Source organism: Nannobrachium achirus, assembly GCF_963921795.1.
Source record: "Nannobrachium achirus genome assembly, chromosome: 5".
NCBI lineage: Eukaryota > Metazoa > Chordata > Actinopteri > Myctophiformes > Myctophidae > Nannobrachium > Nannobrachium achirus.
The window spans coordinates 40,156,771-40,182,496 of NC_137814.1; the positions used below are offsets into that span (position 1 = coordinate 40,156,771).

The following is a 25,726-nucleotide window of genomic DNA, read 5'->3' on the forward strand; positions in this document are numbered from 1 at the left end:
CGAAAGGTTCGGATTCTGATGTCTGACATCAGGGTTTTCCGGAACCGGCACTGTGTCTGCATAGATGTCCATATATGGGCATAAATGGACACAGGCAAACAGATGGTCAAAGATCTCCATATATGGGCATAAAATGGACGCAGAGAGACAGATACAGATATCTCCATATATGGGCATAAATGGACACAGGCAAACAGATGGTCAAAACGGGTCCTATGACAACAGGTATAATGGGGTTTGCATTAAAGGGGGAACCGGCACTGTGTCTGCAACACAGTCGGAGGCACAGACAGATACAGAGATCTCCATAATGGGCATAAATAAAAGGGACACAGACAAACAGATACAGATATCTCCATACGAGTATAAATGGACACAGGCAAACAGATGGTCAATACGGGTCCTACACAGAGATCTCCATATATGGGCATAAAATGGACGCAGACAGACAGATAACTCCATATATGGGCATAAATGGACAAAGGCAAACAGATGGTCAAAACGGGTCCTACAGAGATCTCCATATATGGGCATAAAATGGACGTAGACAGACAGATATCTCCATATATGGGCATAAATGGACACACGCAAACAGATGGTCAAAACAGATCCTATGACAACAGGTATAATGGGGTTAGCATTAAAGGGCGGGGCATTCATTCCCTATTTACATTGTTCCCGAGTTGGCCAGGTCGCCGACTAGCCGCTATTGTCTCTACCAGGCAGAGACTACTGTATGTTTTCGCCCCTGTCCATCCTTTCGTCCTTGTGTGTCCGTCTTTCTGTGTGCACGCACACTCCCTGGACACCAGAGCAGAACCTCTGCCCCACCAGGAGGCAGATCTTTTGCCATGTTGCGTTTTCTTTGCAAAACATAGTTTTTGCTACTACACCGATTTTGTCAAAGCCTCACCCAATTTGGTACATCCATCTACGTAGTCATGTGATCAAGATGTATCCGTGAGATTTTTTGGATTCTATTTCGATTGACCATGATTGGCTTTCAGAGTTTGCGGGAGGGGCCCCATTTGGCACAAAATACCACAAATCATGATGAATCCAGTTCCCATGCACACTTTAATCATGCTTTCACTTATCTCATCTAAAGTGGCAGTGCTCAAGAAATCTAATTCTTCATTCACACCGGTCAACTCTTCAGAGCATAATACTGTACGTTGTGTTATCAATCCAAGGATGGGATGAAATAAGGCCTTGGTGAAAGACAAGCTGACACACATGGTCTTTTGAGCCAAAGGCTCTGAAAGTTCTCAAAGTGGTTATGTCAAAACAGCTGCAGCTAATTAAAACTTCCCATTGTGAGGCGTCAGAAGAAGTTATAAATAGTGTTTAATATGACAAGGAATTTGGATATTCTAATGACGCAAGAACTAAACTTGCATCGTTTCTGTGAAATTTAACAATCAAGTTGGTCTTGGATATGACAACTCCCACATGAATCCAGTGTTAAAATTGATTGAGCATAGATTTCAAAGATTATAAAAGGTCCTATGCTTCCCACTGTGTGACCCAAATCTAGGTTATGCCTAGTATTTAATGTAAACTTAAGCATGGCTTGGAGTTTGCGTAAAACAGACCACCCCAGTAAAACTAATGAAAGGACACAAATCCATTAAAAACAACATCTTTAGATCATGTTGCAAAGGCAAGTGTCTCCTCTCTAGCCCTCCAGAGCTGTTGTACTGTTTGGAAACATGCTAGAGTGAAGAGAAAGGAACCCAATGGCCTGAACAAACCCCCCCAAAAAGCAAGGGAGGGGGGGGGGGGGTGCGGGAGAGAAGAGAAAAGGCATAGAGGAACAGAAAGACGGTTATTGGCAGTCGTCTGTCTCCGTGACCCCCTCCCCTCAACACCTCTCTGTTCCGAGGTAACGCTGCCAAGAACCCCTGAATGTCAGCTTACCGCGTAAAAACATTCCACCTCAGTCCAGCGGCCATCGCCACGGAAACTAAGCCTTCTCAACAGCTGTGTTATTGCTGGAGCCATGCCAGGGGGATGCTTGGCGTTTGGGTGGAGCAAGGCAGGTGGGTGGAGCGGTTATTAAGGGGCAACTCTTCGCTTTAGATAGAAACACAGATATGCCAACGGTGGTTTCAGGAGTTTGCGGGGCATGCTTCACTGGTGATATGACTGCAGTGCAGAACAGAATCCACCTTACTTCCAAATTTACTTTAGTAGTAACAGTAACACCCTGAAGAAGGCGTTTGCTGAAACACATTGGTGTTTTATAATGTTCTAGCGCGGTGCCCAAATAAAGGCCTTTTATTTCAAAATCCACCTGAGTGCCTGGACTTGGATTTTTGTGCCTCTGTGGCACATTTTGTCCTCTTTTGCTCAACCTTGACTTTATTCATTTATTTAGACGGGACAGTGCACATTAATGAACAGTATAATGATGTAATGTAAATAAACAATTAAAACAGGCAACAACATAATACGTTTGGTAATAACCATTTGTTCTGGTGTTCTGGCCACAATGGAGACAAACAGGCAGGTCTGACGTCATTCTGCTGGTTCTGGAGGGCGAGGCATTTTGGTTTAATTGCTTACCTCAGTGAGATTTTAATGTGGACACAGGGTCTGAACATTTAGCTCCATCAATACACTGCTGGCTCTCGTCTCATAAATAACATAAAATAAACAGCTACAAATCACCTACATCTGGCTTCAATCATTCTGGACAATGTTGCCTTGGGCATCCATTTGCTCTACCACCGATCGTACTTCAGCAGAGCAAAACCTTAAAGGTCTTGACAGATAGGAGAGCTTGACGCGAACGTCATTGGCACTGGCGTCAATGATGCGCGTCAAGTGAGGCCATTTGTTCACCATAATTGCACTACAATAATTAATAATTTTAACCACAATGCACCAACCCGAATGGAACGAGGGAGGTATCGTAACTCAAGCAAAACCTACGTGCAAAGACTATAGTAGTTCCAGAGATAAACTCCTTATTTTTCAGGATCTGTGCAGACCGACCGTCACCTATATAAACCAGACCGGGTTACACTTGCTATGCATCCCATGTATAATGCTTTATAAAAACAATTATATATAATCTGCTTATACCATAAATACATACATATTCATAAATACTTGTTACCCGTTATTATAACAATATGTTACGACAACAATCATAACACATTAGAAAGTATTTTATAAAGACTTATAAGGTCGAGTATAAAACTAATCATGTTATTTGCTTTTAAAGATTGTAATTACAGTTATAAGCACTCATAAGCATATAATGCAATGCAATCAAACACATTATAGAGACTTTTTTAACTTGATTAAATATCATAATACTTCAAAATTACTGGTCACTCAAGGATTTTTTTTTCTTTTAGTTTTGGCCAAGATCATAGTTGTAATACATTATATATAAATAAATATACACACACACACACACACACACACACACACACACACACACACACACACACACACACACACACACACACACACACACACACACACACACACACACACACACACACACACACACACACACACACACACACACACACAATATATATATATAGAGAGAGAGATCTAGATATATATTTGAGTCCAAAATATGTAACAGTACCTTAAGTAAACTTTTTCCACTTTTTTTTTTTTTAAACGTTTTATGTCCCTGTTGGTTACAGGCATTTCAACCATTATATAAAGTATCAATCACTGTCATAATGCATCATATTGTGATTGTAATGTAACCTTTCTGCACAGCGTAAGCTGTCTCTGCGCAAACCTTCCGTACCCTGCTCCTTCTGACACCTGTCTACACAGCAATGTGGCACAAATTATCTTTGCTGTGTCACTACCATGACTCAAAAACCATCACTAGCATTGTCATTGGTTAAACAATGAAAACAACAAATAATGTGCATGAGTCAGAGGGAATCAATGTCTGTCAGGCAGCCAGACAGCAGCACTGTGTTCTTTATGCATTCCTCAGACCTCACACCAGACTCACTCTTTCAACTGTTTGTCCAACCCTTTTAGTTTGGACAGTTTAACAACTACAACCCAGAATAGAAATGGATCAGTGAGTCAAAAGCACAGACAAAAAATATATAAATAAATCCCACCTAGTGGGAGTGAGTGGTGCCATTTGAAGGTAGGTCCCCCAGCGGTATTGCAGCTGTTGAGGCCGTACTGATACAGACAGATGGACAGACATACACGCACAATCAAATGTTGGAGCGCTCAAAAAACACTTCAACTTTGGCATTCAAATATCAGGCATAAAGAAGTTGAAATCTTTCTTAATTAGCAGATATACTGTACGCGCTCGTTCCCAACTCATTGTGAGCTTGTAGATCGGCCATTTTCTATTTAAAATGATTTGGTGGTTTAGTGATTTTTTTGATAGAACTGAAATGAACCACATCTGGTGCTGGGTGCTGCAATCCGCTTCGAATCAGAACATTTGAGCATGTTCTGTTCCTAGAACTCATGAGAGCAGGGCTCTGACAGTCTGAGCTACAGAGGGCTCAGACTGAGTCTGAAGCACCGGGCAGCTGGACCGCTATGTGGTTCAGGGTGAATCACTGACTAGTCTGTCTGGCAGCCAGGCCAGGCAGTAAACAACCCACAAATCCCCCCCACCCAAACTACATCCGCTGAGCTAACTAATGACACAGATGACTGGGCGACCATTAGAGTGGGACTGTTTAGACGAGTTATGTCAGCATGTTTAGGCCACGTAAACGTATGTGCCACGAATTTACTTTGATCTCTAGTTGTGTAATGTAGGTTCACTGAACACGGTCTTTAATGGCCCGATACAGATGTGTATCAAGGCTTTCAAGCGGTCATTAGCCTACGAATGTGGTTTCTTTGATCCACCATGTACTCTGCAACAAACCTCTGTTGTGTTACTCTTCAAATCTCAAAGAGACGCACAGATACGTGCATGTCTACCTGAAGACTTCCCACTGTCTTGGAGTGTTGGAGGGGCATTTTCCCAGTCTGTCACAGTGTGTGAATCCCTCCTCATTCATTAGTTCTTTATCCTCTTCACTAATCCCTCCTTTCATGATGACCCCAGCCCAGACCAACCTGCCATGGCGCCAAGCCGGCTCACAGACACACTCGCTTCCTCCCATTCCTCTCATCCATACGTTCAAATACACACAAAAACATGAGAATGGATTCCTATGGGTAAACTCAGAGTCAAGTTAACACCAAGAGGGGTTTGTTGTGTATACTCTACTCATGTCAAGTTTTAACCATGTAATCCCTATATATACGTTGACCGGGGTCCCCCAGGGGTCTATACCAGGTCTGCTCCTTTTGTCCCTTCAACACCAAATCTCTTCGCCTTTCACTCAATGTTCACCCCAGAATAGTGACACTATGCTTCATTCAACGAGGCTGTGTCTCTGGACAAAACCCAGCTCCCTGTTTTGAGACGCACCAATGGTGAAAGTAAACTTCAGCATTCTATCTACACTTGGGCATTGATAGGACATTCCCTGTGCCACGCCAAAGTCAACGGTGACACATTACATCCATACAGCCAAGCGTAAGGCTGACTGATCTGGCATCTTGTTCAAACAGAGACACGAGTCTGCAGGCTGAGGAAATGTTTTGTCTTCAAAATGTTTCCTAATGGATGCAAGAAAAAAGCATGACAAACAGTACAGCACATGGCCTCATTGTCATGTTATTCCACTGTCAAGAAACCAAAACCTGCAAATCCACACAGTGGGAGACCCAAAACATCTGAGGGTGTGCATGTTAACACATTGTGCTTCTGGGACCGAGGATTGGGTGAATTGCATTGGTCAGAAGCCATCAGCCTCTGAGAAATCAGCTGCCAGTTCGGGACAGGTCCCAGTAAAAGCAAGTCCCCCTGCCTTTAATGGGTACCTATCAAACTCTGTTCACCAATCCCAAGGGGTCCGTATCACTGCATAGACGTCACAGCAGGACATCCATCATTGTTAGCCGCCTCTCTCTGTGTAAAAGAAATCCAATCTAGTGCGAGAGGAGGGAGAAAAGAGACACATTCCTGCGGGTTCCTGAGGCATTCCCCACAACAGGCTAAACTGAAATCAGACAATAGCCAGCTATAATGTCTACGAGGGGGAAGACATATTTGAAACATACGTATCAGGAGTGTTAGTGGCAATACAATGACTTCATGCTTGAATTTACGAGGACTGTGATTGAGTGTGAGTGTGAGTGTGAGTGTGTGTGTGTGTGTGTGTGTGTGTGTGTGTGTGTGTGAAAATAACAAAGGACATGAATATTTCAGGGATTTGCCAAGTTCCATTGAGACACAGCCAAGTGCTGCAAGGTTGTACAAAGTGATAAGCACAACACAACCATGAAATAGATTAAATAGATTTTTTTAAATTGCACAAGATTTACTCACACTGAAAGAAATATTGCAAACAAAACACAACATGTACAAAACAAAAACAAACAGAATTACCCAGATACGAATGCAACCAACTCAGTAAAGTATTTGTATGATAGAGCCTAGGGTGGATCACCTTGTTTACAGATGTGCACTTGTCTGTTAACCACTTAACTATAAAATAATGTCTAAATTAGTAAATTAATTCCAAAATAGCTCATCTACATAATCACGTGAAGCTAGAGAATTTTCATACACAAAAAGGCTATTTTCCTGGTTTTATATTCTGCATTACACTGAAAAGATTTTCAACCCGACTGTTCTAGCTGTGCTACTATTTGGTCAACATAGGTGCAAATGTCTTTTGCAAACATCGGCCACTAGGTGGCGCTATAACAGGGCCATTTGAAAAATATGGGGCAGAGGTTCTGAATTGGCATCCAGGGAGTGTGTGTGCTCATTTTGGCAGCGACCAGGCCAGCGGCGTCGGAGATTAACTGGTAACAAAATGGAGGACGCACGGATGGACGGACGGACGGACTAACGGACGGACGGACGGACGGACGGACGCATGGACGCACGGGAAAACATACTCTCCCCCTTGCCTTCGGCTGGTGGAGACAATAACCTGTACATTGAAACTACACACATACTATAGGATGCCAGGTCTACAAATGAATCTGGCATTTGTCTACATGACATGCTATCTAAACTACATTTTAGCCTTTGCATAAGCCTGCAATGTTTTCAAGGCTAGGGCAAGTGCTACGGCAAGTGCTACAGGCTAAGGTGTAGTCTGAAGAAGCAAGTCTTCAGATTACGGCGAAAGTGGGAGTGAGTCTGTAGTTCTAACTACAATGGGGAGGGAACGGGAAAAGAGTCTGGGACGTGTGGATTGTTGTGCCAGATGTTTTAAGGAAGGTTCTGACAGCTTCCCTGTGTTAGCTGATCTGAGTAAGAGGGAGGTTGTAGGGTTGGATCAGGCTTTGGACGGGGCCATACCATTGGTTGCTTTGTGGGCAAAAATCAGTGTTTTGTACTTTGTACAGCAATGGAGGGAGTGGAGAAGGGGGGAGATATGTGACATTTTTGGCCAAGTGTGCTGCGGCATGCTGGATCATTTGGAGGGACTTAAGAGCACATGCCGGGAAGTCAGTAAGGAGCGAGTTACAGTAATCAATGGAGCTGGCTCCTGGGTGAGGAAGGGTCCTTTGAATGTTATAGAGTACCAGTAAGATTTCCTAATCGGGAGATAAGCGACCGTCACGTCGCATACACAAACTTTAGAAGGCAATCGTAACCAGGAGGGAATATGGGAAATGGGACAGATCTATGTTGATGACATGACTTTCGAGATACTGTGTACCGCTGTGTCCAAAAATGTGTTTTGCTAAAATCGGCCTGATGGTGGCGCTAGAAGAGGGCCATGTGAGAAATCAAGAGGTTGTGATTTGCCATCCAAGGAGTGTGTGTGCAAAGTTTGGCATCGATAGGGCCAACGGTGCCAGTCAGAGATAGAGGGGGAAAGGGCAGACATACAGACAGACGGACAGACAGACAGACAGCCGGTGGAGCTTTTCATAGCAACTACAAGACAGAGTGACCACTGCAATGTGTGCCTTACAGAGGAATCAAGCCAGTACCATGCAGTGGAAAAGAGGCACAGGTCGACAATCACAATAAGATTTGTCCTCATACCTTATGTTACAGATAGCAGATCTAATCACAATGACACAGATATGTGAACGACCCAACTAAGAACAAAGCAATGTACTCAGAAATATCTTGAAGTTAATGACCTACAAGAGAGAGTGGCAATTAAACACAAGATAAATTAAGTCTATTATTAGTGACTGAACACTGTCTCTCACTTCTAGTTGAACATCTTGATAGTCAAGTAAAACATTTCACACAGTTACCCTATGTTTGTGCATCTTGAAAGCAACATCAGAGCAATAACATGTATAAAAGATGCAACACTCACCTATCTGATTGTACATCTTAAAGGCGATGTCAAACTGCAGGATGACAAGCATGAACTGGAACCAGGGGCTCATTTCTTTATTGGGCAGAGGGATGTGGACCGCAAACACAATGTTGTTGGCCTCGATTTTCTTGGCCATAGCTTCGTCAAATGTTCTGATCTTGTCGCACTGGTTGGGGCCCCATGGCATGAACCATTTGGTGCTCTGGTGGTGCTTCACTGTGTCCACGCATTTGGTGGCCAGGTAGTGGACCGCCGTGGTCGGGCTGGGAGCTGATAAGGAGGAGAGAAAATAGGGATGGAAGGAAAAATATTAAAACTTGATTGTTTTACTGGGATATTGGCAGCACCATCAGCACCAGCTGATGTCAAATAAATGTCCCGTGAGGAGCAATAATCCATTTGAGTTTTTGCTATTTTCTATTTAAAACAATAATTCTTGCTGACAAAAATCATAAATGATTATCAGCAGCAAATAACTACTGTTGTTTTTTGTTTTGTTTTTCAACTAAATCCAGTGAATACATTTAACAATGCCTCACGGAGAGACTCGCTCACTTTGAAGTAATCTGAGGGAAATTCCAGCACCCATTATACAGTGTGTACTTTATGAGATTGGTGTCTGTTATTCTCCAGTCCTAGGATATCACTTGGGAGACAATCAATCATTATCATGTAAACAGCATTGCTTAGGCCTCCCGGACAGAAGACCCTGAGGTAAAGATGTGAACAGGAACACGGAGGGGATTGAATGTCTTATGGATAAACAAAACAAACCTGACATGGAAGGGAATTTAACAAACCAGACTGAAAAAGAATTGGCATTTTTACCCATTAAGCAAGCCTCTTAAAAACACTAGTGCATGGCCATGCCTTCGAATCTACGCAATAAAATCCTCAGTGTTCATTTAACTGCGAGTGTAAAAATGGTCCGGGTTAAATTAACTGTGATTTCACTGGGTGAAACAGACAAAATGCAGTTGAATATATTCCACAACCTATAGCATCAATTCAAAACAAACAATTGCATGATACGATTACACTTCATAGTACCAATACATGTACAGTAGGTTGAATATGGAGTGAACCATGTTCTGGAGGTTATTAAGGCCAAAGGCCAAAGCACTTAACAGGTAACAGCTGGAACAGCCCCTCGCTGCAAAAACATTCTACCGAGCACAACCCCAAGGAAAATGAAAAAAGGAATTGAAAACTATTGTATGTGCTGTACATTTGGGACCAATTCAGAGGGCACTTGATCGCCCCACAACACTTTAGATCTGTATCACTGAACTAGAGTAGCCTAAGAAACGTTATAAAAAAAAAAGAAAAAGATAATAGATTTAACTAGAAAAATGTGCTCCTCGGAGCGCAGATCCCCGCCAGGCAGACACATTTCGGGTGCCAGATCTTCCATGGGCTACTGGGATTGTACGTTCATGAAGCCAGTCGGAATTAAATATGACAAATCTGTCTTGATCACATGACTTCACTATAGAGATAATTGTGTACCGATTTGCATGAGGTTTGGAAAAATCTGTAGGAGTAAAATTTGTTTATCAAGAATCAGCTTCATGTGGTGCTATAACACGCCGATGTGAAATATTTTGAGTGGAGGTTCTTCCTTGGCCTCCCGGGAGTGTGCATACAAAGTTTCACGCCAGTCAGGTGGTGCCCAAGATTAACTGTTCAAAGACAATGATGGACAGAGGGACGGATAGAGAAACAGACAAACTAATATAACAGGAGCCAAAAGGAAAACCAATAATTCTGGCCTGGCAGAGATAACAACCCATTACCATCCCATTCTGTGGATTAAGAGTGTGTTTTCATGCACACTACTACGGGACCATCAGATAATACATTGAAGGTGATCACAGGCTTATTTGTGTAGTTATTTTGTTCACAGACACTGAACAAAATAACCTTTGCTATTTGCATCTACCTTTGCTATTTAATGTTACAGAATACAGATGATAACTACAGTGTTTAGAATAACCTAACATGTCTCCCTTCTAAAAGTAAGCTATTGCGTTCAGTGAATTGGTGATGAAGAATGACTAGCCTTGGATGATACCATAACTTTCCCAAGATGAAGAGGTGTCAAAGAGAGAAACGACAGCCAGCTGAGCCGACTGATGCTGCTCTCCACTGGCAGAAGGAACACACAATGCCCAAAGCTGCACTCCCATTATTACACAGCAGGCCCATGCATATACAGGACCACCGACAGGACAATCACAGGAAAGGCAAAATAAGGTAACGCCTGACATTCTAATCGTGGACAACTGTTATTATTAGTAATGTACGTGGAAAGATGCATATTTACAAAGATCAATCAGAACTGCTGTTTACTTGGCAAAGTACAGTACTCAGTCATTCATCAGTGGACCGCTACCAACATCAAAGAGAGGAATAGATGCCTCTTTAAAGTTGATGACCAGTGATCACCATCCAACAAGTTCAAAGCAAAACTACTAACAGACAATCATCAGTCTCTCCTCCATCACCCACCAAACCAACGCTCCGATGACATGAAGACACAACAAAGACCCGACATCAGCAAAAGTACCAGCTCCAGGAAGGACATGACAGCACAAGGATGCAGCATCAGCCCTATGACAACCATGACGACCCATTGCTGTTCTGAGGTTACCTTCTACAGACAGACTCTCAGCCCTACAGTCTCTTCCTTCTCTTCATTAGTCTGGTTGTCCCGCAGGGCAACCAGACTATTGTTCTTGTCTACTTACTGTATTTTACATCATCTGATGTAACCCTTCACCCAATCAGACATCACGATACCTTGGGATAATAAAGGTATCTATCTATCTATCTTCTATATCGTGATGTCATCCTTTTCACCCTCTCTGATTGGCTCCCCATTAGAGTCAACAACGGCAACCACACTTTCAATTTCTAATAAGCCCCATTCACGCCCCGCCCACTCAGCAATTTCTCAGCAAATTCCTGGTGCTGACGTCACGCTTTGAAGGGGAAACCTTGCTAAAAGTCTTTCTTTCTAGATAAACTATCCAGACTATAAATAGGCAATTTAGTGGTAATCATGTGGTTGCCCAACAGGGCTTCACATGACAATTTGGCTATCCAGACAATAAATAGGCAACCACACTCGCAAATTTCCAATTGCATTCTTTCTAGTTGTGGGCTCGCCTGAAAGGCGAGAACACTATGTTATCTTCATTATTTATTTATCAGGTTCCGCCACGACAGTACAAAGGCCCTTAGCCAATGAGGTGCAATTGAGGTGCGGAAAAACATCTAGGTAGGAGTGGTGTTAGCTGGAGTATTGGTTGAGCTTCACATGACAGTTAGCACGCTGCAGTCACTGTTTCGTAGGAACAGCATTTCTAGTTGTGGGCTCGCCGAAGGCGAGAACACTCACTATGTTATCCTCATTATTTATAGAGTGAGTTCCGCCGCATATTTCTGCCGCAGACAGTTGGCATTTTCCGCCGCAGACAGTAGAAAGGCAGAGCCACTAGCCAATGAGGTGGCATGATTGTATTTGAGTTTTGTCGCAGACAGTACAAAGGCAGGGCCCTTAGCCAATGAGGTGTAATTGAGGTGTGGAAAATCTGGAAGTGGTGTTAGCTGGGGTATTGGTTGAGCTTCACATGACAATTAACACGTCACCTTTGGGGGGAAATATATAATGAGTTCTGCCATATATTTTTGCCACATATTCCTAATATGTCGATATGATATGATGTCACAATGACATCAAACAAGAATTTAAAATAAGTACCGTTTCTTGTTTTTTTACAAGCGAGTAGGAGTTCAATGGGGGAGTGGTGCTAGTGGGTATTTCCCAGAATTGCATCTTTCTATGGTGTTGAATGGTGATGATGACATCATCACCCAGTTGGTGACGTCAATCTATGTTTTTATCAAGGGTTTTCCCATTGGATGACGTCACTCTGTGTTTTTTCAAGAGTTCTCCCAATGAATGACGTAGGCTAAGCGCAGACTCACAGACAGACGGACGTAGTCCATGAGCCTGATTTATACTTGGTCTATGACAGTGTCACGTCTCGGAAAGCTCATGTCACATGAAAATATAAATTCTCATAATGATCAAGTTATGACTCGTTGTGAGCTTGTAGATCTTTTACTTTCAACAAGCGCCAATTTTGCTGCACAGGTGATTAGCCATGCATGTTTTACCAGAGCCCTGTTAGTCAGCATTACCTGCTTCCACCTCTCACGGCAAGGACGTAGGGTTGAATTTTGAGAGGCAATTTTTTTTGACACCTCAGTGGGTCACCAAGTGCCACATACCATACAGTTATACCATACAGTTCGGCTCAATGTGTACGGGCCTTAAAGGCCCGTACACATTGAGCCGATCCCGGGGCCGAGGACCCCCGATCAGATATCGGGATGACCCCCCGGGAAAATCGTTTGGTCGGCCCCGGGATCGGTCTTGGGCTTGAACAGTACCCCGACACGATCGGATTATGTTAATTAGCTTTTTTATGACCTCGGGACTCGTCGGGAGCACTCACGATAATATCAAAAAAGCTTGATATTCTCGGGTCATCGGGTAGGAATCCTTTACAATTATTGTCGTCTGAATGAGCTCACGGGATTGCATCAGATTATATGAAGCCAGCTCCTCCCTTTTTTAGGCTGCGCAGAGTGTAGGCTATTCTGTCACAGCCTACACTTTTATTATTATTATTAGCCTACTTACTTTTTACTTTAGCCTACTCTCTCCCTTGTTGTAATCACTTGTTCAAAAACGTTATAGCCTATAGCGTTCTTTCTTCTTTTTTCTTCTTCTGCGCAGTCATTTTGGCAACAAGGCAGTGTCTTTTTTTTTGCTGCGCAGATTTGGCTAGGGCAGTGCTGTTCTATCCGTGTATTATAAGGGCTCTAAATTGACCTTGTGCAACTTGACAGACAGACACCCTATATATAATATCTTATTCATATAATGTAATACTCAAAGTCAGAGACATTCCATTGCATTCCTTTTTTTTTTGCCAGACCCATGAAATGGGTAGGGCCTACATAAGCAAATGTCTGTCGGTCCGGGTTTTCTATATAAAGGGTATATATGATGATGACATGATGATGACATGCCTACAAAAGGCATGATGTCATAAATGATGATGACAGACAGGGGGTCTGGCACAACCAGGTTGACCTGGTCTAGTTACTTTTACGCGCGGGCTGCAGGCACATCATTGCGCCTCTCGTTCTGTCAGTTTGTTCATTGGTCCTCAAAGAGGACCGCCAGTCCTTGGGGAGTTCCAGGGGGTCCCCAGCTAAATGATATTGAGGAACCTAGGCCTGTCCCTATTCTTTATTTTTTCTGCGACTGCACGCCCACAACGGCGAGGTTTGGACATTCATAATTGCTATTAGCTGATTAAGCTCATGTCTGTTTAATGTCTGGCTGGTTGCCGTTAAAATGCTGGTTGATGCTTTTTAGGAGTGGACACTGGTCAATCAATGATATTGGAGATGCGACACTCTCAGCCGTGTCTTGCTGGATGCGCATCACATCTCGCGTCTCGCTTGCCAAAAACATAACTGAATATATAATTATAATATCTATAAAGTGAGCAGCGGCCAGTGTGCGCACAGTAGCCTACCTAGAAGACTACCAACCTACCTTTGTTTTTATAATGTTTTGTCATGATGGCGCAGTTATCACTTGTGTGCAAAGGACGATGATACACGAAAGAAGAATGTAACACCAACTTCTACCAATTAATCCATTGCTGTGACAGACAGACAGGGTGAGACAGCCAACGTGCTTCCTTGTAGACTACATAATCCACTGGGTCCAGCTTGGTTCAGATCAATCATATCAACATAACAGTAATAACACCAACCAAAGTCAGAATAAAAAGAGTCCACGAATAGGCCTGCACACTCGCTCATAATGTCCTCCTCCTCCGGCTGCCAGCAGCGTCAGTTCTGCAAATGCTAAGGTATGGTAACATGGCTGTTGTCTTGCACGTGTGAAGGCATGCATGCGATACACTAGTCATGTTGCCAATACCTACTTTTTAGCAACAAGCACAAGCATGATGAATTCATTTTAAGAAGTACATTTTATTATTTTCTCCTGTAATCAAGGTACGTTATACCATACCCATGTGCGCCTCTGTAGTCTAATTTGCGCAGTGATGGAAAAAGTATACTCCCATTCTTTACTTAAGTAAAAGTATCAATACTGCATTATTAGCTACAAATATGGCACAGACAGAGAGAGAGAGAGAGACTCTTTGTTATAGACTATAGCGAATATATTTGTTTAATTTCGCTGTTTTAATATTTAATTAGGTAATAAAATGGATTTTGGAGCATAGCGAGTCAGAACACCGCAGCTGCAGGACTTCTGCGCTAATTGGGTCGTTGGCTCGTTGACTTTGCTGGCATGCGGTAGGCCTAATTGATTATTTTGGAGAAAGATTCCCTTTAGTATAAATAATATTCCTTTTGGTTACCATTTGTCTCCATCATTAAGCTGGGGATCACCTGGAACACCCTCATTGTCAAAACATTAAACAAATGGCAATTAAACTGACGTGAAGAGAGAGAGAGAAAAACTAGACCAGGTCAACCTGGTTGTGCCAGACCCCCTGTCTGTCATCATCATTTATGACATCATGCCTTTTGTAGGCATGTCATCATCATGTCATCATCATATATACCCTTTATATAGAAAACCCGGACCGACAGACATTTGCTTATGTAGGCCTACCCATTTCATGGGTCTGGCAATTACTTTTACGCGCGGGCTGCAGGCACATCATTGCGCCTCTCGTTCTGTCAGTTTGTTCATTGGTCCTCAAAGAGGACCGCCAGTCCTTGGGGAGTTCCAGGGGGTCCCGGTCCCGGTCCCCAGCTAAATGATATTGAGGAACCTAGGCCTGTCCCTATTCTATATTTTTTCTGCGACTGCACGCCCACAACGGCGAGGTTTGGACATTCATAATTGCTATTAGCTGATTAAGCTCATGTCTGTTTAATGTCTGGCTGGTTGCCGTTAAAATGCTGGTTGATGCTTTTTAGGAGTGGACACTGGTCAATCAATGATATTGGAGATGCGACACTCTCAGCCGTGTCTTGCTGGATGCGCATCACATCTCGCGTCTCGCTTGCCAAAAACATAACTGAATATATAATTATAATATCTATAAAGTGAGCAGCGGCCAGTGTGCGCACAGTAGCCTACCTAGAAGACTACCAACCTACCTTTGTTTTTATAATGTTTTGTCATGATGGCGCAGTTATCACTTGTGTGCAAAGGACGATGATACACGAAAGAAGAATGTAACACCAACTTCTACCAATTAATCCATTGCTGTGACAGACAGACAGGGTGAGACAGCCAACGTGCTTCCTTGTAGACTACATAATCCACTGGGTCCAGCTTGGTTCAGATCAATCATATCAACATAACAGTAATAACACCAACCAAAGTCAGAATAAAAAGAGTCCACGAATAGGCCTGCACACTCGCTCATAATGTCCTCCTCCTCCGGCTGCCAGCAGCGTCAGTTCTGCAAATGCTAAGGTATGGTAACATGGCTGTTGTCTTGCACGTGTGAAGGCATGCATGCGATACACTAGTCATGTTGCCAATACCTACTTTTTAGCAACAAGCACAAGCATGATGAATTCATTTTAAGAAGTACATTTTATTATTTTCTCCTGTAATCAAGGTACGTTATATACCCATGTGCGCCTCTGTAGTCTAATTTGCGCAGTGATGGAAAAAGTATACTCCCATTCTTTACTTAAGTAAAAGTATCAATACTGCATTATTAGCTACAAATATGGCACAGACAGAGAGAGAGAGAGAGACTCTTTGTTATAGACTATAGCGAATATATTTGTTTAATTTCGCTGTTTTAATATTTAATTAGGTAATAAAATGGATTTTGGAGCATAGCGAGTCAGAACACCGCAGCTGCAGGACTTCTGCGCTAATTGGGTCGTTGGCTCGTTGACTTTGCTGGCATGCGGTAGGCCTAATTGATTATTTTGGAGAAAGATTCCCTTTAGTATAAATAATATTCCTTTTGGTTACCATTTGTCTCCATCATTAAGCTGGGGATCACCTGGAACACCCTCATTGTCAAAACATTAAACAAATGGCAATTAAACTGACGTGAAGAGAGAGAGAGAAAAACTAGACCAGGTCAACCTGGTTGTGCCAGACCCCCTGTCTGTCATCATCATTTATGACATCATGCCTTTTGTAGGCATGTCATCATCATGTCATCATCATATATACCCTTTATATAGAAAACCCGGACCGACAGACATTTGCTTATATAGGCCTACCCATTTCATGGGTCTGGCAAACACACTTGATTTTATCCCTCTTGAGGGGGCGGAATCTTCATCTAGTCACGTCTCTCATGGCACCACCCCCCCGAGATCGTGGGTGGCTAGAATCGCGAGACGTCGGTCTCATTTGTAATGGTCTGAGATATTTCACTTGGCACAGCGGGATATACCGGGCCCGGTCGCAAGACAGAGGATCGCTGTCGTTTGAAATGAACACCGATAAACCCTGGGCACGAGATCTGATCCAACATCGGCCTCTCATCTGTGAGGCCCTTAAAGAAAGCTCCGGTCCTTCCTTCTTCTTACATGCAGCTGATCCCGGTTTGAATCTGCCCAAGGCACATACTGCATGTGGCCATGGTATATGCACTGCTCTGTGAGACACCGCGCCCGCCTCTTTTTAATAGATTTTTTTTACTGTATCAAACTTTGTATTACTAAATACACATTTTTGTATTTTTTTTCTTTGGTTATTGTAATTGATTATCAGGTTGGTCCTGACCCCAGGCCCCCCTGTCATGTGCAGTAAATAAATGCACATGACAAGGGAATCATGGAATCATTTACTGCCCTCCCCTCAGGCGCAGCACAAGGTGGAGGGTGGATTCTTTCTGGATGTTGTAGTCAGAAAGGGTGCGTCCATCTTCCAGTTGCTTACCAGCGAAGATCAATCTCTGCTGGTCAGGGGGAATTCCTTCCTTGTCTTGGATCTTGGCTTTGACATTCTCAATGTTGTCACTTGCCTCAACCTCCAAGGTGATGGTTTTGCCTGTGAGAGTCTTGACGAAGATCTGCATTCCTCCCCTCAGACGAAGCACAAGATGGAGGGTGGATTCTTTCTGGATGTTGTAGTCAGAAAGGGTGCGTCCATCTTCCAGTTGCTTACCAGCGAAGATCAATCTCTGCTGGTCAGGGGGAATTCCTTCCTTGTCTTGGATCTTGGCTTTGACATTCTCAATGTTGTCACTTGCCTCAACCTCCAAGGTGATGGTTTTGCCTGTGAGAGTCTTGACGAAGATCTGCATTCCTCCCCTCAGACGAAGCACAAGATGGAGGGTGGATTCTTTCTGGATGTTGTAGTCAGAAAGGGTACGTCCATCTTCCAGTTGCTTGCCCGCAAAGATCAGTCTTTGCTGGTCAGGGGGAATTCCTTCCTTGTCTTGGATCTTGGCTTTGACATTCTCAATGTTGTCACTAGCCTCAACCTCCAAGGTGATGGTTTTGCCTGTGAGAGTCTTGACGAAGATCTGCATTCCTCCCCTCAGACGAAGCACAAGATGGAGGGTGGATTCTTTCTGGATGTTGTAGTCAGAAAGGGTACGTCCATCTTCCAGTTGCTTGCCCGCAAAGATCAGTCTTTGCTGGTCAGGGGGAATTCCTTCCTTGTCTTGGATCTTGGCTTTGACATTCTCAATGTTGTCACTTGCCTCAACCTCCAAGGTGATGGTTTTGCCTGTGAGAGTCTTGACGAAGATCTGCATTCCTCCCCTCAGACGAAGCACAAGATGGAGGGTGGATTCTTTCTGGATGTTGTAGTCAGAAAGGGTGCGTCCATCTTCCAGTTGCTTACCAGCGAAGATCAATCTCTGCTGGTCAGGGGGAATTCCTTCCTTGTCTTGGATCTTGGCTTTGACATTCTCAATGTTGTCACTTGCCTCAACCTCCAAGGTGATGGTTTTGCCTGTGAGAGTCTTGACGAAGATCTGCATTCCTCCCCTCAGACGAAGCACAAGATGGAGGGTGGATTCTTTCTGGATGTTGTAGTCAGAAAGGGTGCGTCCATCTTCCAGTTGCTTACCAGCGAAGATCAATCTCTGCTGGTCAGGGGGAATTCCTTCCTTGTCTTGGATCTTGGCTTTGACATTCTCAATGTTGTCACTTGCCTCAACCTCCAAGGTGATGGTTTTGCCTGTGAGAGTCTTGACGAAGATCTGCATTCCTCCCCTCAGACGAAGCACAAGATGGAGGGTGGATTCTTTCTGGATGTTGTAGTCAGAAAGGGTACGTCCATCTTCCAGTTGCTTGCCCGCAAAGATCAGTCTTTGCTGGTCAGGGGGAATTCCTTCCTTGTCTTGGATCTTGGCTTTGACATTCTCAATGTTGTCACTAGCCTCAACCTCCAAGGTGATGGTTTTGCCTGTGAGAGTCTTGACGAAGATCTGCATTCCTCCCCTCAGACGAAGCACAAGATGGAGGGTGGATTCTTTCTGGATGTTGTAGTCAGAAAGGGTACGTCCATCTTCCAGTTGCTTGCCCGCAAAGATCAGTCTTTGCTGGTCAGGGGGAATTCCTTCCTTGTCTTGGATCTTGGCTTTGACATTCTCAATGTTGTCACTTGCCTCAACCTCCAAGGTGATGGTTTTGCCTGTGAGAGTCTTGACGAAGATCTGCATTCCTCCCCTCAGACGAAGCACAAGATGGAGGGTGGATTCTTTCTGGATGTTGTAGTCAGAAAGGGTACGTCCATCTTCCAGTTGCTTGCCCGCAAAGATCAGTCTTTGCTGGTCAGGGGGAATTCCTTCCTTGTCTTGGATCTTGGCTTTGACATTCTCAATGTTGTCACTTGCCTCAACCTCCAAGGTGATGGTTTTGCCTGTGAGAGTCTTGACGAAGATCTGCATTCCTCCCCTCAGACGAAGCACAAGATGGAGGGTGGATTCTTTCTGGATGTTGTAGTCAGAAAGGGTGCGTCCATCTTCCAGTTGCTTACCAGCGAAGATCAATCTCTGCTGGTCAGGGGGAATTCCTTCCTTGTCTTGGATCTTGGCTTTGACATTTTCAATGTTGTCACTTGCCTCAACCTCCAAGGTGATGGTTTTGCCTGTGAGTGTCTTCACAAAAATCTGCATGTTTGCGGAATAATAATTGCTATCTGTATACTTTTCTTAGTATTTGCTGAACATGCTTGAACATACCTTCTCTTATATTGACAGTGATGTCACGGTTATGTCACAGTTCACTATGTCATTAAGCTCCAACATCTGGCTTTGTCCGTATATGTACACTCAGGGTCACAGTGGCCAAGCTTCGCGGGACACTTAATACACTGCACAGCTGCATGAGCCACATTTATATAAAACTAGAGGTTATTCTCCTCAAAAAACTGTCCGACAGTACAAAGGCAGGGCCTTTGGCCAATGAGGGAGCAGCGAGCCCACACTGTTTCGTAGGAACAGTATTTCTAGTTCTTCTTGTTCTCCCCCCTCCTGACAGTGATAGAAATACAGTAGAAAAGACTGGCATCAACCATACTTTCCACCACCAACCCAGAAGCCTCACAATGCCTGAAAGGGGCTAAACGCCTTCCCGAATGGGATGATGGAATAATTGTCTATAAGACTATGAAATAAATTAATCTCTTGAAAGTCAGAACGTATTCAATAAAACTAAGTCAATCATCATCGTCATCAGCATGACAATATCCTTGATTTGGTGTAAAAAGGGTCAAACATTGATAATAGGGATGTTAACAAGGAAATATTGTAACTTTCACAGGATCGCAATAACTAATGTCTTGATATCATTGTGAGCCTGTGATGGCATCTACGATAGGTATTACAGGCCGAAAATTGGGCATCAGAGACCTACTGTATGATCATGTTTACACAGCGATATGTGCGGATATATTTGCCCATATCCACTTAAGTAATAAGCCTTGCCGAGCCATGAGGCCCAGAGGGCAGGTAGCCTAGCTGCAGCTATACCATCATCCACCCATGTTAAAACAATTCCTGGGCTTAAGTTCCCATGGTAAATATTATTTCTGGAAATGTACCAGAACTTTTCCACCCCTTTGTAATCCTAAACATGCTACTACTAGTCATTAGACTAGTCATTACAGAACATAATGTTAGCTTCCAGAGCTAAACTGAGGATACACAATTGTATAAATCTGCTGAACCAGATTTTGAAGATGAAGATTAGAATCCCTGCAATCAATAAATGGGCAGGTCATTTTAAATGATAAGTTAGACATCAAAGCAAAAAAGGATTGAGCTCTTTAAAAGAATTGGCAAGTAAGCACTCTTGCTATGATTTGTACGGAAGGTTATATACAAATACAATTTATTCTTGTATAATTATTAGTGTGGTTGCCCAACAGGGCAACACATTATAGTCCTGGGGAAACTTTATTTATTACTAGGGTAACTTTTCCGCTGCCATTGGAAATTGACAAACAGACAGACATCTGTCCGGGATAGGGAATCAATAGGGAATCAAAGGGAGTGGGAATCAATAGGGAATCAAAGGGAGTGGGAATCAATAGGGAATCAATTGGTCGAGCTTCACATGACAGTTAGCTTACTGTAGATTAGAATATAGTCATGTCAGCAACCGTCAGCAACCACACTCGCAATTTCCAATTGCATCTTTTCTAGTTATTTTATTATTATTATGATAACTTTGTGTGTTTGTCTGTTGAGTTGACCGCATCATCACTTGAGCACAGTGGAACTTGGCACGGCCAACTGAAAACACACCAGCAACACACACATGGTGACAAGAAGGCCACACCAAATCGAATTAAAGCCAGCTATCTGGAACCCCTTGGAGTTCCATTATCTGGTGACCCGAGAGTCCAGCAATACACCGGCTCCAACACAGTGTGTCCAGAATAATGGCCGTCCCCTGGCCCACTGACCTCATGCTGTGTTCCTGGGTTTGTGGGGAAACAGGGGGAGACAAACCCCTTTCTACTCAATTACCCCTGCCGCCCCTGGCCACCGAGCAAACACAAAGGAATCCGGCTTCATTAAAACCATCTCAGCCAGCAGCGAACCAAACAAGCTAATTTATCACCAGCCATCGGGTGAGAGAGAGACGGGGTGAGAGAGAGAGAGGCTGGTGTTCACAGGCAGGGAAAGGTGGTTGCCAACTTTAGCCCACTGTAAAGATAGGCATCTTTCACATGGCCTTAACTTCTATCCAAAAGTTGTTTTCCAGTGTGCGTGTGTGTTGTGTAGTACTTGAAATACTCTGACAGCAACTGCCAATAATACAATCCTTGAGGTACAATGCAACTATGACAGTGTGCACTTGTGCTGTGCCTCTATATGTATAGGCCTATGTACAGTACTTTGTCTGTCTGTCTGTCTGTCTGTCTGTCTGTCTGTCTGTCTGTCTGTGTATATAGACCTATATATATATTTGTGTGTGTGTGTGTGTGTGTGTGTGTGTGTGTGTGTGTGTGTGTGTGTGTGTGTGTGTGTGTGTGTGTGTGTGTGTGTGTGTGTGTGTGTGTGGTGAGAGGGGGGACATATGAAACTCAAACTACAAGAAATGAATACATTGAGAGGGAACTGGAGAAACAGAGGGAGACTGAAAGAAAGGTAGAGAAAGAGATGCTGCCTGGGGCCACAGAGCAGACAGACATAATCTGGGAGGGGAGAAGTGAGAGAGACGGAGACAGGAGGGATAGAGGGGGAGAACGGGGGTTGCCTAACATTCTTGGTTGCATCAAATAAAAAATATGCAGAGAATATCTCGTGTTGCACTCACTGCAACAGACAACAGTCCATCAGAAGTCAACTCAAAGCAAGTGCCCTAGTTTGTTTCTAGTCATTCACAGTCACAGAAATGAAGTTAAATGTGGCACTGGCACGCCACGCATAGGCATAGCGTCAAAACTCAGTGGCGGAAAATACCTTGGTGGTACAAAGCAGTGATTTCGCTCAGGACACTTTAGGGAGCGTTGGTGCAAGCAACAAAGTATCAGTTTGGAGTGACGCATGATACAAATTAAATGCTTCACCGTCTGCTTCGTTAGATAACGTCAAGTGTTGAATTAATCTTCAGCTAGTCGCCTCTCTTACCTATGAAAATAGTAGACTAGAGCTGCATGCGGGCATGGAAGGAATCGCCGAACTTCAAACTTTTTAACATTAGTTTCTACACAATAGACACCCAAGGTTGTGGCATTTAAACAGCCGCCTGCCTGTAGAAAGGATTCTTAATCATAGCAAAACCAATAATAAAAGTGAAGCTTACCAATCAAACCACCGACCATGAAGGAAAACGCTTGGAACAAAAGCAGAATTACTCCCACAATGACCAACTTTTTGGTGCTCATGTTTTCAATAATAGCCCCCGCCATCGTGGCGAAAGGTTGGTGAAAGTCACACCGAGCGAGAGAAAAATAGGGTGAAAAGGGACGAATTTACTGCATCTACGGACAGCCTACTCCCGGTTGAGGAAAGGAAGAGAAGCTTGGCCCCCGCACCGCTCTGCTTTGCCTTTCAACTTCGAAGGAGGAAAAAAGGGGAATCACATGACCGAATAGCACCCTGCTTATCCCTATACAACCAACACTGAACACTACACTAGAAAAAGATCTGTGGAGCGCCTCCGCATTGCAATAGAGGTTGGTAATGCAGGTTACTGTGTCATTGAATGCCTATAATAGCACCCTGTTGTGCCTGTAGTCTGCAGGCTATTTAAAGGAATGTGTTGTGCTCTCATCTCATCCCAGGTTTGATCTATTATAATCCTGACCATAATTGTCTTCGAAACTGGGGACTGTGATGCCCTCTCAGCTTTTCAAATAGAAAAGTGATGTGCCATGCATTTTATAGTGATCTTTTTCCACAGGTTATATACATACTATGTTTGATTGATATTCAAAATGAAAAATAGAAAGGGTGCTCAGTGGAGCGCTTATCTCCGCCAGGCCGGGTGGCCTACCCAGGGACTCAGTAAATCCTGGTTTGTGGCCCTGCATGGGATTGTTGCATGTCTTAATCCCACTCCTGCCCACTCCCATTGGATGATTTCATTCGAATCATCATTAATTTCTGATCGTCCGCAGTTCATTTCTGACCACCACATCCACCAGCAACAGATGACATGCCATTTAGTCTGGCATACAGTAGTACCGCAATATTACTGTGTAGTCCCGCATAAACCAGCAATATTTCCTTTTAGATCTAAAAACATTACAAAACAGACTGAGAGAGCGAGCGAGCAAGCGTGCGCAAGAGAGGCTGTTGTGAGGAGTTGCACAGCACGAGCACACAGAGAGTTTATATTTGCACGCACACACACACAGACACACACACACACACACACACACACACATGAGAGAGACAGAGGCAGAGACAGATAGACAGACAGAGACGAGATAGAGAGATACAGCCATTACAGCACCATGGTGACTGTGGTGGCATAGACAGTGACACAGTAGCTCTGCTGGACTTATTAATTGACAATAGTTTATTAAATAGATTAATTATGCACAGACATGTCGGAAACAAATGTTTGAAATGACAGTTTGTTCTCCTCTCTGAATATAGCTATAAGATATAGGCCTATCAAGCTAAAGTAAAGCACGACCACGGGAACCGTTCCTGATGCAGGGCTCTTGTTGCAGCCACCAGGAACCAAGGCTGCAGGGGGAATAGCATTTCTACGACATACGGTTAAACTTTTTGTGGCACACCTCCTATGGGCCAGAACTGAAAACACTGGAGGTAAAAACCACATACCAAAGAAAGAACAGAATCCAGTGGACTTTATGGACACATCTAGGCGGCTTGGACTTTGCAGACGACCTGGCACTACTGTCACATAAGTAGAAGGAAACAGGTGTGGCCTATATGGTGAGTTTGAGTTTGTCCAGGTAGCTCAATCTGTAGAGAACTCACCTTTGGACCATAAGGTTCTGATTTCGAGCATGGGCACCAGCAACTCAAGTGTATGTATCACAGCTTAGGCGGCAAAGACTTACAGTGACAGTGAGTATAGTTGATGGTAGGCAGGTGTTGCACTCCACTATAGCTATCTGAAGCATTAGATTAGGCTACATCTCCCAGTAGCCCCTTTCGTTCCTGTATTTACCTGTACCTTTTTTTATATTTTGGTAAATCGGTAAATACAGTCCCTTGCTCGTCCGTTGGGTCTCTCTGATACGCAACGCTACCACTGTCTGGTCTCGGACGAATACAGCGTCGCTCAGATGCTGCGGGACATAGTGGGGAAAAAACTGCAACATTTTCACAGTTTCCGCGGTCTCCTAGTGCAGTTCTGGGTATCTTTAAAGAATCTCAACAACATCACGGGGGCACGGTGGTGCAGTGGTTAGTGCTTCGCCTCACATCTAGAAGGTCCTGGGTTCGATTCCCACCGGGGGACGCTGTGGGCACTGGGGGCGTGTTCCTCCCTCCGCATCATCAGCACCCACACCCTAGGTGGGGTTGGCGATAGGGCCTTTCTGTGTGGAGTTTGCATGTTCTCCCCGTGTCTCCTAGGGTTGATACCCTCACAAAAACATGCAGTCTCAATAATGCCTCCCCCTGGCCTGCCTGATGGAGGGGAAAGGAACTGGTTGGAATAACGTGTTCCTTCCATGCGCTACGTCCATCCCGGGGAAATCTCCATTGTCAGGTGAAAAGAAGCAACTTGGGCTCCTCATGCATAGAAGGAAGCATGAGGTCAGTCCGTTGTCTCCCCAGGCGTGGCAGAGGGAGAGCAGAGCGACTCTGTATTCGTCCGAGACCAGACAGTGGTAGCGTTGCGTATCAGAGAGACCCAATGGACGACTGTATTTACCGATTTACCAAAATATAAAAAAAGGTAAATACAGGAACGAAAGGGGCTACATCTCCCAAGTAGTCTAGTGCTGTCCATTGAAAAGGGGATAGACACCCTCATTCTCGTCCGATACTGATAATAAGCCATTCCGACCTTCTTGACATACTGTACCTATATGGGGATTTGTGTGATGATAAGGAATCCAAGATCATTTTTTCTTTTATTGTACATCCTACATTGTCACGCTTTTTAGTCTATGTGTGTCGAATTGAAAGCCCTAAAATAAGCCCTCAAATAACGTCATCGTTGGGGTCCACTGTTGCTAAGACGTATAGAGCATCGCAGCGGAAGTGGATTCCTGGTGCCACTTAATATTCCCCATTCATTTTAAGCCTCGAACCAAGCCATCCAGGATGGCAGTGAATCATGACCATAAAACCTTTGTTTCTAATATGAAAAGAACATTTTGAAAATCGCTAAACAAAGGG

The 25,726-nt window shown here is 43.8% G+C and overlaps 1 protein-coding gene across 5 annotated transcripts in view; it reads right to left on the reverse strand.

Moving 5' to 3' along the window:
• Nucleotides 1–22,947, reverse strand: part of wls (Wnt ligand secretion mediator) — a 38,750-nt gene extending 15,803 nt beyond the window's left edge. For all 5 annotated transcript variants that reach the window (XM_080726528.1, XM_080726527.1, XM_080726525.1 and 2 more), the window contains exons 1-2: nt 22,701–22,947; nt 8,376–8,648 (exon numbers count right to left, since the gene is read on the reverse strand). In XM_080726528.1, the coding sequence (XP_080582654.1) occupies nt 8,376–8,648; nt 22,701–22,806 (379 nt within the window). In that variant the 5' untranslated portion in view covers nt 22,807–22,947. The remainder of the gene's footprint in view (nt 1–8,375; nt 8,649–22,700) is intronic.
• Nucleotides 22,948–25,726: the final 2,779 nt, after the last annotated feature.